The 14,580-nt window shown below is 49.8% G+C and overlaps 1 protein-coding gene across 1 annotated transcript in view; it reads right to left on the reverse strand.

Annotated features, from left to right (window-relative positions):
* The window catches only part of CRTC2 (CREB regulated transcription coactivator 2), a 38,360-nt gene extending 30,511 nt beyond the window's left edge, over nucleotides 1–7,849 (reverse strand). The window contains exon 1 of the mRNA XM_083477049.1: nucleotides 7,141–7,849. Within this exon, the coding sequence (XP_083333175.1) occupies nucleotides 7,141–7,383 (243 nt within the window). The 5' untranslated portion in view covers nucleotides 7,384–7,849. The remainder of the gene's footprint in view (nucleotides 1–7,140) is intronic.
* Between the last annotated feature and the right edge of the window lie 6,731 nt (nucleotides 7,850–14,580).

Below are 14,580 nucleotides of genomic sequence, written 5' to 3' on the forward strand. Positions count from 1 at the left end.
GGGAGTCTGTTTGACACCCGAAATGGTTTGAAAACCACCAAGGCGCGGCTTCCGATTGGCTGCAGGAGTTTCCTGCACTCAATTGGAAGCCACGGAAGCAGTGTCAGACGTTTGGCTTCCGAAAAAACATTCTCAAACCGGAACACTCATTTCGGGGTTTGTGGCGTTTGGGAGCCAATTTGTTCAGGAACCAAGGTACCACTGTATTGTCTACGCAAAGGGGAGGGAACCTCAGTCCCAGGGACAGGATGTGGCCTTCCAGGCTTCACTCTCCAGCCCTCAAGACTTTCCCTACAGGTGTCTCCTCCCCTTGCCACACCCCCTCTCCTCAAGCCATGCCCCCTCTCCTCAAGCCACGCCCCTCCCCACAAGCCACGCCCCTCCACCACACAGGCCTTCGGCCAGTGGATTTGCCCTGCAGTGACGCCTCTTCTTTGCCTGGCTGGAGGATTCTGTTATGGCGGCTGCAACCTTGGTTTAAGGAGCCACTTGGCCCCTGGCTTCTGTATCTTGAGTTTCTAACACTGCCCCAGCATCTCCAGATAGGAAAGACTCCTGCCTGAAACCGCGGTCAGTCGCTGCCAGGCAGTGTTGGCAAAAGGAAGGAGAACCTGAGATCTTCCAGGTTGGAGCAGCCAACTGCCATTATTCCCTGCTAGCATGGCCAATGGTCAGGGATGCTGACATTGGGGGTTTTAGTCCAGCAACGTTTAGGTGCATCTCTAGATAACAAGATGGAGCAATGCTCTGAGTCAATACAAAGCAGCTCTTTGGATCACACTATACTGTATATCAATGGGATGCGGGTGGCGCTGTGGGTTAAACCACAGAGCCTAGGGCTTGCCGATCTGAAGGTTGGCAGTTCGAATCCCCTCAACGGGGTGAGCTCCCGTTGCTCGGTCCCTGCTCCTGCCAACCTAGCAGTTCGAAAGCATGCCAGTGCAAGTAGATAAATAGGTACCACTCCAGCGGGAAGGTAAACGGGGTTTCCGTGCGATGCTCTGGTTCGCCAGAAGCGGCTTAGTTATGCTGGTCACATGACCCAGAAGCTGTACACCGGCTCCCTTGACCAATAAAGCGAGATGAGCGCCGCAACCCCAGAGTCGGCCACGACTGGACCTAATGGTCAGGGGTCACTTTACCTTTACCTATATATCCCACAAAGCAGGTCCAGGTTAGCGCTTAAAAGCCTGTGCTTATGTGTTCGAAGTTCTCTGCACGTCACGGTGCAACATTTAACTGGCTCGTAAATCCACCTCTCACCCAACAAGAGGGAGGCAAATCTGAACTAGCTAACTGGCATCTGGCCTGTTTTGCCGCAGGGTGGGTTCCTTTTGGAGCCCTGAGGATGGATCTCTGCTTCGTTTTATCTACCTAGGGGATCCTGCGTATCACAAGCCTTTCTGGAAGGACTGGTTTGAGGGGAAACACCAGAGCACGTCCCCTCGAGGTATAGAATTCGCAGCCTAACCAACCTGCCGGCCTGCCGTCGGGTGAAAATTAACCAGCCGTTTCTTGCGCAAACAGGGGAGCGCATCAACACCGCCCCGAAGCAGTGAGGTGACGTCACCCCCCTTTTCGAATCGGGGCGTGCGGCAGCAGACACAGGAGTCGGATTCCACGGAAGGGAGATTTCGTGTTCTATGCAAAAATAAAGTCACTAGACCTCGTGACTGCACAGAGATATCTAAAGGGATGCTAAGGAGCAAAACCGGAAAGAGGTCTTAAGATTCCCAGCTATCCACAAGCTTCTTAAGGGAATACGCCAAGTTTTAGGCAAAAGAGAGCAAAGGGCTGGGTAAATATTGCCAGCTTCAAGTTTCTAGGCATTGAGGGTTTCGTTGGTTCAAGTACAAAAAGGACCCATGATCAAGGCAGGCTTCTAAACCGTACCTTACTTGGTCACCTGGGATGAATACACAGCCATGGGAGGAGAACTTTCATAACCTTGGGAGATAGCTGGGCTTCTCCATTCCCTACTTCAGGCCACTGATTTGACACCAGCGACCAGCATGTTAACAGGTGGACCAGTCAGTGTTGTTCCAGGCTACTAACGTCCGCAGATATATTTGCAAGTCTAGTTCAGGAAGGCTGAAACTATGGATTAGACCAATTTATGGTTAGCAGGCCTATCGATGGCTGCTAGCCAGGATAACTGTGCTCTGCCTCCACAGCAATGCTTCTGAGTATCACAGGAGGGGAGAGGGGTCTTGTGGTCAAATCCTGGTTCTGGGCTTCCCATCAGGGCATCTGATTGGCCTCTGAGAGAATGCCGGATGATGGACCAGCAGACCCTCTTCTTATGTTCTTATTCATTCTCAACAACTTTGCTTCGGGGCATTTTAAGCATGGAAGCCTTCAAAAAAAAATTTCCTTTCTGTGGATTGCTAGGCATGCAAAAACGTCCGAGATGATGAAAGGGGAGGAGCAGCTGTTGATATCTCAAAGACCTTGGCAGAAGCCAACAGACGTCTGCTGTTCCTTAGGGGAAAGGACATCTCTTCCATGTCAAAGTTTACTGATTCACCTCCCTTCCCCATAACACATGCGCACTTCATGGAATTGTAGAGTTGGAAGGGACCCAAAGGGTCATCTAGTCCAACTTCCTGCAATGTCTCAACTAAAGCATCTATCACAGACGACCATCCAACCTCTGCTTAAAAACCTCCAAGGAAGGAGAGCTCACCACCTCACGAGGGAGTCCATTCAACTGTCAAACAGCTCTTACTGTTCATCAGAAAGTGCTTCCTGATGTTTAGCTGGAAGCTCCTTTCTTGTAACTTGAAGCCATTGGTTTGGGTCCTACCCTCCAGAGTAGAGGAAAATAAGCTTTCTCCATCTTCCATGTGGCAGCCCTTGAGATATTTGAAGATGGCTATCATATCTCCTCTTTACCAGACTAAACATACCCAATTCCCTCAACCGTTCCTAAGGCTTGGTTTCCAGACCCTTGATCCTCCTCTGCACATGTTCTAGCTTGTCAATCACACCATTTCGATTCACACAAATGTGGTTCGGCAGAAGTCAAACAAACTTCGCATATATGTGGGATGTCATTATGAAAAAGAGTGGGCTGAATCCAATTAATTTCCACTCAGGGAAAACCAACTGAAATCAATGGAGCGAAGTTAGTCAAGTCTATTCATGTCTTCATTTCAGTGGCCTTACTCTGAGCAGATGTAATGTTGGATACAACCCTATGTAAATTATAACAATCTCCTACACAATGGAGAAAAAGAATCCATCTAAATTAATTCTCAGGTGTCTGGACAGCTTAGGCAGGCCTCCCAAAGAGTTTTCCATTTCTCCCTCTGACCTGTCCAGTGATGTTCTCAGTGGATCCTCCAACCTAGTGGCCAAACGCTGGGAAGTCACCCCAAGTTGACAGGATGAAGAACACTGGGAATTATAGTTTGATAAGGGTGCCAAGAGTCATTAGGAGACACTCCCCATTTCCCTCCTAGAGCTACAATTCCCACCATTCCCTGGGAACAGGGATTGGTTGTTGACCCACTTTGGAAATTGTAGCTCTTGAGGAGAACTGGGGGTGGGGTGTCTCCTAACAACTCTCAGAATTCTTGATAAACTACAGCTCCCATGATCCTTTGCTGGAAGCCATGGCTGTTTAAAGTGGTATCGTAGTGTTTTAAATGGATGGTGCAGGTGCGGCCTTCCAGGCTTGATCTAACATGGCAAGCCTTTGCTGGAAACAGAGAAGCACTTCCTGAGTGCCACTCTCAAGTCCCCAAATCTGTACAGATCCCAGGGTACGTAATACACAGTCCAGGTAGACTCCGGGCACAGAAATCCACCAGGGCTCCAGCCTGACCCAACCTTGGCAAGTGATACCAACTCAACTCGCCAAGACAGCCACATCCAATGTGCCCCTCCACCCCCGCCGAGGCCAGGCCGCTGTTTTTGCGTTTTCTCATCCTTTGCCCAATCTAATTTTAACCATCTCCGGGGAGCAGACTTTCCCCCTCTTTCCCGTGGGAGATTGTTCCAGATCTGCGGAATGAAAAGAAGGGGGGGGGGGACCTGCCTAACATTTTGCCTCGAGCACTGCAGAAGCCAGAGAGAAGACAACGACTTTATCAGCATATTCCCCAAGCATTGTTCAAAGCAAAACTTTTTTTAAAAAAAAGCCAATTGTTGAAATCATGTTTCCTAGTTGGTTATGTATCTCCAGATGTTCACCACATTTCACGGCCCTAATCACGATCAAGGAGAGAATCACGCATGGAGATAAATGAATGAACCAACGACCTCAGCAAGTCTGTCAGGAGAAGCCTCATTTCTCCCTGGAAACCCAAAAACAATGCTAGAAGAAAACTCAAGCAAGAGGGTTTCTGTTAAGAGAGGCGGTGGGAGAACTTGCCTGTCCTGCCTGTCGGCCATACTGGGTGGGGCTGATGAGGCAGTATCCAGAAGACCAGAGAGCCAATGTATAAGAGCCACTTTTGGCATGTTCAGCTTAGGATATTCAGTTGTTAAAAGACTGAGGACGGGAGAGATTTCTGAGTAACCCAGAGATACTGGCATCAAGTCCCCTTTCTGCCAGCGAGGCCTGAAGCTTGTTCTCACTATGCTGCTTAAGTCTGACAACCTCATCCCTCCGTGAATTGCAATTCATGGTTAATACACCTGTGCACACTTTATATCTCTCTGCCCATGTTAGATAGACCAGTTTGCCCTATCCAAGGGAAGGGACATCTGCTTTGCAGGTTCAATCTCTGGCATCTCCAGGTAAGAATGGGAGAGAACTCGGCTTGAAATCCTGGGCAGCTGCTACCAGGCAGGGTAGTCAACACTAAGCAAGATTTATCAATGGTCTGATTCAGTAGGTGGCAGCTTCCTATGTTCCAGTCTGTGGGGAAGATTTACACTGATGCTCATCAAGAGCAGATTTATGCCACAAGGTGCCATAGGAAGGCACTGGACATAGTAAAAGATCCATCGCATCCTGGTCACTGTCTCTTCGAGCTCTTGCCGTCGGGACGGAGATACAGGTCAATGAAGACAAGAACGAGTCGTCTTAAGAACAGCTTCTTCTCCAGAGCGATCTTGGCCCTGAATGGGAAGCCCGGACTTTGAAAGTCATCTAATCTCCCTTGCTGTATTATATTGTATTGTTTAATTAGTGTTTTTATGGAGCAGTCAAGTAATTTCGTTGTCCCCGAAGGGGGCAATGACAATAAAGATATTCTTATTCTTATTCTTAAAATCTGTAGCTGATTTCAGCAGTTAAGCATTCTATACTGTAAAACACAGTGGTGTCTCCATCAAGCCCACCTCCTCTATTACAGTACACCCCTCCCCCAGATTCCTCCTCTATGGAGTGCCCCATGACATTACCCAATCAGCCCAAACTCTCCCTATTCTCTACTTCTCCCTTATGCGAGCGTTTCAATGACCACCCCCCTTCCCTAAACAGCATGCCTCAACAATGGTCTCATCAGTTCTAACATTGATCTTGGGGGAAATGGGAACCCTCAGCCCTGACAATACTACTCTTCCACAAGTCCCCTACACTGCAGTGGCCCACTAATGACGCCCACCTCAAATACACAAGGCCATACCCCTAGGTAAGGTCCCTCCATGACCTGATTCATTCGCAGCCAACCCTCAAGCCATTGCTCTCCTACAAACAGTTCCACCCTCATTTACATCCTAAGCCAGCAATTCCCAAACATTTCATCCCAGCAGACCACTTAAAAATGGCTCAGGGTCTCAGCAGACCACTTAATAGTTTTCCTACCTGTTGTGGCAATGGTAATCTGCTATGCTGGATGATTCCTTAATAGTATTTCTTATTAATTTTATCAAATTGCAATTTGAATTCCACAGAACTCCATCGATTGGGCAATGAACTAGAGAATTCCACAGAATTCAAAATGTAATGCAAGAGAATATACTATAAGAAATATAGTGGGTAACCTTCCTGGGGGTGGGTGGGTTGCATGCCGTTGGTGGACCTGAGGCAAGGAGTTTGGTGCAGGGGTTAGACTAGGACTTGGGTGACCAGGGTTCGAATACCTACTTGCCCATGAAGCTCACTGTGTCATTTTGGGCCTGTTCCTGCCTCTCTGCCTAACTCACAGGGTTATTGTGGAGGAAGAGACCCACATATTTATCTTTTAAAAAGGTAAAGAGGACCCCTGACCATTAGGTCCAGTCGTGACCGACTCTGGGGTTGCAGTGCTCATCTTGCTTTATTGGCCGAGGGAGCCAGCGTACAGATTCCAGGTCATGTGGCCAGCATGACTAAGCCGCTTCTGGCGAACCAGAGCAGCACACGGAAACCCCGTTTACCTTCCCGCAGGAATGGTACCTATTTATCTACTTGTACTGGTGTGCTTTCAAACTGCTAGGTTGGCAGGAGCAGGGACCGAACAACGGGAGCTCACCCCGTCGGGGGATTCGAACCGCCGACCTTCTGATCAGCAAGTCCTAGGCTCTGTGGTTTAACCCACAGCGCCACCCGCGTCCCTCTCATTTATCTATTAGAAAATAAATAAGACAGCACCCAGAACAGTGTGTCCGCCAATTCACATCCTTACAGCCGCCACCATCTTCCCTACGGCGCTTCCATGACCTCTCTCAGCACCCCCTCCCCTTATGACCCCCCACGACCCCAAGACAAGCCCCCCCCACTACCTCTCCCTTTCACCCATTTAAGCACTTAAGACTCAACATCTCTTCCTCCAAGAGACCCAACGTCATCACCACCAGCTTATCTCACACGCCCATCTTCAACTGAGGATGCCCCCCATGACCTCACACCCGCCTAGTCCAATCCACGCTCTCCAACTCTGCCATTGGATCCCCACCACCCCGGTTCCCCCTCTACACACATCCTTAACTGATGCTGCACCCCAGGACCTCAACCAATCCACGCCCTCCCCTTCCCAAGTCGGCGCCCCGTCATTGGCTCCCTTCCCACTCCGTTCTCCCCCCCCCAAGACCGGATGTCGCTACCCCCGTATATGTACCCCTCACCGGAAGTCGGTTCCCCCATTCCCCCGCAGCGCCCCCTCAGGGACGGACCGGCCGAGGGGCAGGCGGGCGGCGAGGCGGCCTTTCGCCCTCGCCTTCCCCGTGCCCCGTCCCGTCCTCCCTCCTCGTCGTCGTCCTCCTTACCCGTGTGGTGCCTAGCTCCATCATCACCTCCTCGAAGGCCGCCGTCTCCTCGGCCTGCCGCTGCTTCTGCAGCGCGATCTTCTCGCTGAACTTGCGGGGGTTGGACGCCGCGGCGGCGGCTGCCGCGGCCGACGCAGCCACGACGCCCCCCGCGGCCGCAGCGCCGCCCGACGACGACGAGGAGGAGCCCGGTCCGGCTCCCGCAGCCGCCGCCGCCGCGGCCCCGGAGCCCGACGCCGCCATCTTGGTCCGCCGCCGCCGCCTCCTCCTCCTCCTCACAACCCTCCCTGGCCCGTGAGAGGAGCGGCGGGGCCGCGGCCTTCCCTCCCTCCCTCTGTGAGCTCTGCCGCGGGGCACGACGGGAAAGCGAGTTTGTTTACTTGCCTCGCCGACATGCGGCGCGCGCGGCCGAGGGAAGGCGGCGAGACTACGGCTCCCGGCGCGCCCCGCGCGGGCAATGAGAGGGGTGAGAACGCTCCGCCGCAAGGGATGACGGGAGGTGAAGTCCTTTCGTCCATAAGGCGCCGGCCCAAGCAGGGGCAGCGGGAACTACCTCTCCCGCCGCGCCCTGCGCGGACTAGGCTTTGGGAGACTGGCGCATACTTTAATTTGGTGCGGGGTTAGAAACGTAATGGTATTGATTTTAAACCCGTGAGCCGATTTAGAAGCTCCTTTGGCCATGTAAGCGGTATATAAATTATTATCACTGATTACATTTGTGAGAATAAAAAAATTTTCTTCCAGTAGCACCTTAAAGACCAACTAAGTTAGTTCTTGGTATGAGCTTTCGTGTGCATGCACACTTCTTCAGGTGCATGCACACTTCTTCTTACATTTGTGAGGTCTGTTTCAAAGAAATGCTGAGCATGTGCAAAGTGCGTTTTTCTTAAATAATTGGTTTTCTTTTCTTTTTTCCCCACTTTATACCCATCTAACGAAACAAGGCCCAGACAACAAGTAGAGACTTAAAAAGAGACACAGGCTGCAACCGGTGTTCAAAATTCCGCATGCGGGTTTCGCTACTGGCGCGGGTCCAGTTGCAATTACAAGAAGATTTTTGGGCGCCAGGTTGGCGACCACAGTTTAAAAACCTCTGCCTTAGTCCATACAGTAGTTAATTCCATTTCCATTGTGTGTGTGCTGCTTTTTCTTGCATGCTGGGACAAATGAAATGTAAGAGCAAGCGATAGTCAAGCATTGTCGCATTGTAAGGGATCCCAGGGTCATCTAGTCCACCCCCCTGGCAAATAGACATTCCGTTGTGACAATTGTAACCTAGAGCTAAGGTGTGATTTGGTGCCTAGCTTATATATCTGAGTTTCTAATACTGGCTGAAATTCTAGACACTTAACTTACCTAAATCCACAGGTGGGCAATACCTATATTAGGACAAATCAGTGTCACAAGCTATTTTTTTAAAAAAGGGAACAGAAAGGTACAAGAAGAAGAAGAATTTGGACTTGATATCCCGCCTTTCACTCCCCTTAAGGAGTCTCAAAGCGGCTAACAATCTCCTTTCCCTTCCTCCCCCACAACAAACACTCTGTGAGGTGAGTGGGGCTGAGAGACTTCAAAGAAGTGTGACTGGCCCAAGGTCACCCAGCAGCTGCATGTGGAGGAGCAGAGACGCGAACCCGGTTCCCCAGATTATGAGACTACCGCTCTTAACCACTACACCACACTGGCTCCAGCTTCAGACAACACAACATCCAGCTTCAGAAGTATCACCAAGTTTTGGAGTTCGCTTTTTCGAGAGTTTTTGGGGTGGCTCACAAATATTACTTTAAAGCTGGTATTGCCAATAAGGTGAGCTCCAGGTGTTGCCGAACTACAACACTCATCCCTGAAGATCCTGAAGGCGCTGATGGGAGTTGTAGTCTCAAATCACGAGGGCACCATACAGAGCACTGCGGCTGTTGTTCTGTATTGCTTGTAGATACATATAGATAAATACAGTGGTACCTCAGGTTACAGATGCTTCAGGTTACAGACTCCGCTAACCCAGAAATAGTACCTCGGGTTAAGAACTTTGCTTCAGGATGAGAACAGAAATCATGCTCCGGCGGCGCAGCGGCAGCAGGAGGCCCCATTAGCTAAAGTGGTGCTTCAGGTTAAGAACAGTTTCAGGTTAAGAACGGACCTCCGGAACGAATTAAGTACTTAACCCGAGGTACCACTGTATAAGGCAGAGTGAAACTGAAATGTCAAAATCCACCCACATAGGAAGCCACATCACCCTTTAGGCACTATTGCTTTCTGTTCCTTTATCAGAGATGCCTTCAAGAAGTGTAAAGTGATGCATTTTGGCACGGAAAAAAATCTTACTTTTCTGTACAAGAGGTAAGACCAGATTTCGAGGACACCTTTTTGCCAGGCAAACGCACTTTGAGATAGGAAGCAGGGCCAGTGAGGGGCGTGGCTTGGGAAGAGGGGGTGTGGCCTGGGAAATATTCCAAGGGCCAGATAGAAAGGCTTGGAGGGCCGCCCTTGGCTCACTGGGCCTGAGGTTCCCCACCCAGGCAGAACTTTATATAAAGGAGGGGGGGGAGGAACCTCGCAGAAACGTGCTCGAACCGCGGTTTTGCAAACAGCATTAAAGGATTAAAAATCAGAGGGGATTTCGTTCAAAGGGAAGCTGGAAAACGAGCAGATTGCAAAGGCAAAGGGGATCAGCACAGATCCTGCTTGCAGAGGCGAGAGCAGCCGAAAAGCCAGGGACGGCAGGAACAGCATCTGCCCCAAGGCCAGGACGCGCCAGAGAGTACACGAACTGGAACATTGCAAGCCAAACAAGGCACGTATCTGATTGTGCGGCAGACGACCTAGGAGAGTGCAGGAGGAGGACAGGACGGCCTGTGCAGAGGAGCAGCAGGCAGGACATGCTGCCAAAACCCTTCCTTGGCCATTTGGAAAACTCCCAGGGAAGTTTGGGGGCTGGTCAGCGTCTCCCAGCTTAAGTCTACCACGCAGGATTGTTGTGAAGAGGAAAGTGGGCACCCTGAAGACCCTTGCTGCTGGATCAAGCCCATCTAAGTCCAGCCTCCTGCTTTCAGTGGCCAAACCAGCTGCTGCCTCAATGGCAAACAAGCCCTGGTGTAGAATAATCATTTTTATTTATATATATACCGTATTTTTCGTCCCATAGGACGCACCTAGTTTTTTGGGGGGGAAATAAAGGAAAAACTTTTTTCCTTTATTTCCCCCCCCCAAAAGCAGGTCGGGGAAACCAAACCAGGTTGAGGAACAGCGGGATGGCGGCGCTGCGCCTCCCTGCTGTCCCCCGAGCTTGTGGGGCTGCCCGATGTCTGCCCGGCGCGAGGGGCGCTCTGCTTCAGGGCGCTCCTCGCGCTGGGCAGCAGGCTGCTATCCGCAGCGTGGGGAGCCTTGCAGGACCTCCCACAGGGGTGCCTAGGCTGCGGGTGTCTTCCTGAAGCCTGGAGAGCAAGAGGGGTCGGTGCGCACCGACCCCTCTCGCTCTCCAAGCTTCAGCAAAAGCCTGCATTCGCCCCATAGGACGCACCCAGATTTCCCCTTCATTTTTGGAGGGGGAAAAGTGCGTCCTATAGGGCGAAAAATACGGTGTGTGTGTGTGTGTATTGAAGAAATGCATTCAACCACCTGCGTCGTCACAGCCAGTTTGGCTGAGCTGAGGGAGCCAAACCCTATGCCAGCCCACTCAATGGCTATTTCCCCATTCCCAGAATGAGATAGATTTTCATCATAGCAAAATATATATACTTTGTTCTATCATTCTTTGGGAAGGGGATCGGGAACAAGGAGCTCAGCTGATTTCTGAAGCGCCACTTCGGGGGCCCTGTTCAATTTCCTTCAGGCTGGAGCCTAAACATATTTCCCAAAATCTTAAGGACTGGGAACTTCGGCTCTTTGTTTTTGTTTAACAAAACAGAAAGCCGTAACACAAATGGATAAGCACTTGAAAAATCCACTGAAATCAGACATCATGAGTTCATCTTAGGTTGGGTAGTTCGCATGTCTCTAGCTTTGCATAAGGTTTTGCATTTTTCTCAGAAGATTGATAAAGAATGTAACAATTATTTTGGTAATTATGGTGTGTATATTAGTCGCCAACGTGTTGCACGAGTCGTACTATAACACAAATGGATGGCACGGTGTTCAGAGATGCCCAGTTTTACGCCAAAAACGAATTCCACATTCACCCCTGTGTAACAAGGGTTGGATCCAGCTAAGTGGACCTACAGCATTTTCTCTAATGTTAGTCCTACCCAGAGTAGTCCCACTGAAATTAATAGACATGACCAAGGCACCGTCTGTACTGTACCACTGTCATGGCTTCCGCCAAAGAATCCTGGGAATTGTAGTTTGCTGCAGGTGCTGAGTGTTTTTAGGGCTCCAATTCCCAGAGTGGTTTAACAAGTAACCCCATAGAATCATAGAGTTGGAAGAGACCACAAGGGCCATCGAGTCCAACCCCCTGCCAAGCAGGAAACACCATCAGAGCACTCCTGACATATGGCTGTCAAGCCTCTGCTTAAAGACCTCCAAAGTAGGAGACTCCACCACACTCCTGGGCAGCAAATTCCACTGTCAAACAGCTCTTACTGTCAGGAAGTTCTTCCTAATGTTTAGGTGGAATCTTCTTTCTTGTAGTTTGGATCCATTGCTCCGTGTCCGCTTCTCTGGAGCAGCAGAAAACAACCTTTCTTCCTCCTCCATCCTTTTATATATTTGAACATGGCTATCATATCACCCCTTAACCTCCTCTTCTCCAGGCTAAACATGCCCAGCTCCCTTAGCCGTTCCTCATAAGGCATCGTTTCCAGGCCTTTGACCATTTTGGTTGCCCTCCTCTGGACACGTTCCAGTTTGTCAGTGTCCTTCTTGAACTGTGGTGCCCAGAACTGGACACAGTACTCCAGGTGAGGTCTGACCAGAGCAGAATACAGTGGCACTATCACTTCCCTTGATCTAGATGCTATACTATTGATGCAGCCCAGAATTGCATTGGCTTTTTTAGCTGCCGCGTCACACTGTTGGCTCATGTCAAGTTTGTGGTCAACCAAGACTCCTAGATCCTTTTCACATGTACTGCTCTCAAGCCAGGTGTCACCCATCTTGTATTTGTGCCTCTCATTTTTTTTGCCCAAGTGCAATACTTTACATTTCTCCCTGTTAAAGTTCATCTTATTTGTTTTGGCCCAGTTCTCTAATCTGTCAAGGTCGTTTTGAAGTGTGATCCCTCTTCCCAGGAAACCCACAGAACTGTAACACTGGAATAGGTTATCCTAACACTTATAGCAAAATACAGTACAGTGGTACCTCGGGTTACATACACTTCAGGTTACATACGCTTCAGGTTACAGACTCTGCTAACCCAGAAATAGTACCTCAGGTTAAGAACTTTGCTTCAGGATGAGAACAGAAATCGTGCGGCGGCAGCAGGAGGCCCCGTTAGCTAAAGTGGTGCTTCAGGTTAAGAACAGTTTCAGGTTAATTACGGACCTCTGGAAGGAATTAAGTACTTAACCCAAGGTACCACTGTACAGTGCCCAATTTTGGGGGGTGTGGGGAGCCCTGAATTTAAAGTGACATGACACTGCTTTAAACTTTTTTTAAGCAGGTTGGATTGCCATCTGTCATGGATGCTTTAGCTGAGATTCCTGTATCGCAGAGGGTTGGACTAGATGACCCCTGGCGTCCCTTCTGATTTTACGATATAACACACATGGTGTAGTCAAGTCCATTCATTTGACTTGCTCCGAGTAGAATTACCATTGGATACAACCCTTCAATTTCTTCCCAAGACGAGATTTTAGCACCCCCGACCCGTTCACTCCATTACAGGCCGTTCTGCTTTCTCACTGCCAAGTCCACGGATTCAACAGAAATTTCACAGAAGAAAGCTGTGTTTTAATGAAGGCAGTTTGGGAGAAACAGACAGACACACACACAGCCCTCCAAACAGAGTGGGTGGAGTAAAACGCCTTTTATTTGGGCCGCTCCATTCCCATCTCATTAAGCAATTTGGCACGGTCAGCCCCATCCATGTTTTCATCTGGCGAGAAAGGAATGCAAGGGAGCATTTATTCCGAGGGCTCCGTGCAAAGGAAGGATTCCGCCGCCCACATCCTTTCATCGAGACCCTCTGCGTAGGAAAAAAAGCCCAACAACGGCCGCAAAGAAAGAACGTCAAAGCAGCAAACTCGGCCAATGGCGAAACGGAGAAGGCAAAATAATTGCTGCAAGCCACCCAACCCGTCCCATTCTTCAAAGGTCAAACCCAACCAAAGAGCCAGCCTCTTTGCTGGGTATCGTAAATGCGGCTTTGGAAACAGCCTCTTGGCAGATCCACAGCGTTCCTCAGAAACTTAAACGGGGATTCCTTCTCCGGGAGATTGGTCAACCCCATCTTATTTATTCTGAGTATTTGTACTCTGTTCTTCAGCCAGAAAGGCTCCCCCCAAGTGGCTTGTGTACAGCCAATTATAACAAAACAGTCCTGGCCCTGATTAACATTTTTAAACAAAACAAGAATTATCAAACTTGGCCACCAATTCTTAAACCGGTTGTTCTTATGAAGGTCAGCTTCTACTGTTCAGGGTTAGGAGGTGGCCTGATGCAGGAAAGCTGACGGAACGAACTCTCCTTCTCAGCTCTCCTTTGCTGTCCTAGAATCATGGAATTGTGAAGTTGGAAAGGGACCCCGAGGGTCATCTAGTCCAACCCGCTGCAACGTAGGAATCTTTCGCCCAATGTGGGACTCCAAACCACGATGCTGAGATTAAAAATCCCATGGAACAAGCTTCTGCTGTGGAGGACAGGACTTCAGCCAACGTTCCAAGTTACAAGGAAGTAGATTCTGTCTCAGCATCAGGAAGGGCTGACACCAAGAGCTGTTTGACAGTGGAATATGGACTCCCACGAACAGGGTTCGAAACTCCCATTATTCTAGGTGCATTTTGCGACAGGGAACGTCATTCGCATGAGCAGTTTCCGAGCTTTGGGCACAGTGCTGCGCCTGAGATTTCAGATTAAAACTGCAGGATGGAAGGAAAAAAGGACCTTTTCCTGCCTCCCCACTTCCAGCTACTCTCTGGAGACTGGAGAAGAGACCCTCTTAAGAATATTAGGGGGGTGGGCAGGGGAAGGACTAGACCAGGCATCTCCAAAGTCCGTTTGGGGGGGCCTAATCCAGCCCCTATGGCAGTATAGCTCACGCATGTTCACTTCATCAAATCTGGCCCTCTCTGAAAAAAGTTTGGGAACCCCTGGACTAGACCACGTGAAAAGTGAACATAATATTTTAGCTGCAGTTCATTCATTTTCAGCTTTGTATTCTTGTTATTAAAAAGTGTGCCTAGATAGTCCAGGTTTAAGGTGCCATTTAGCTCCTAGCTTTCGTTTCTCAGAGGGACCGCCTCTCCTGGTATGCCCTACGGAGGCACAAGGTGGTTAGATTGG

The sequence above is a fragment of the Podarcis liolepis genome (assembly GCF_965112155.1).
Source record: "Podarcis liolepis genome assembly, chromosome: 15".
NCBI classification, from domain to species: Eukaryota; Metazoa; Chordata; class Lepidosauria; order Squamata; family Lacertidae; genus Podarcis; species Podarcis liolepis.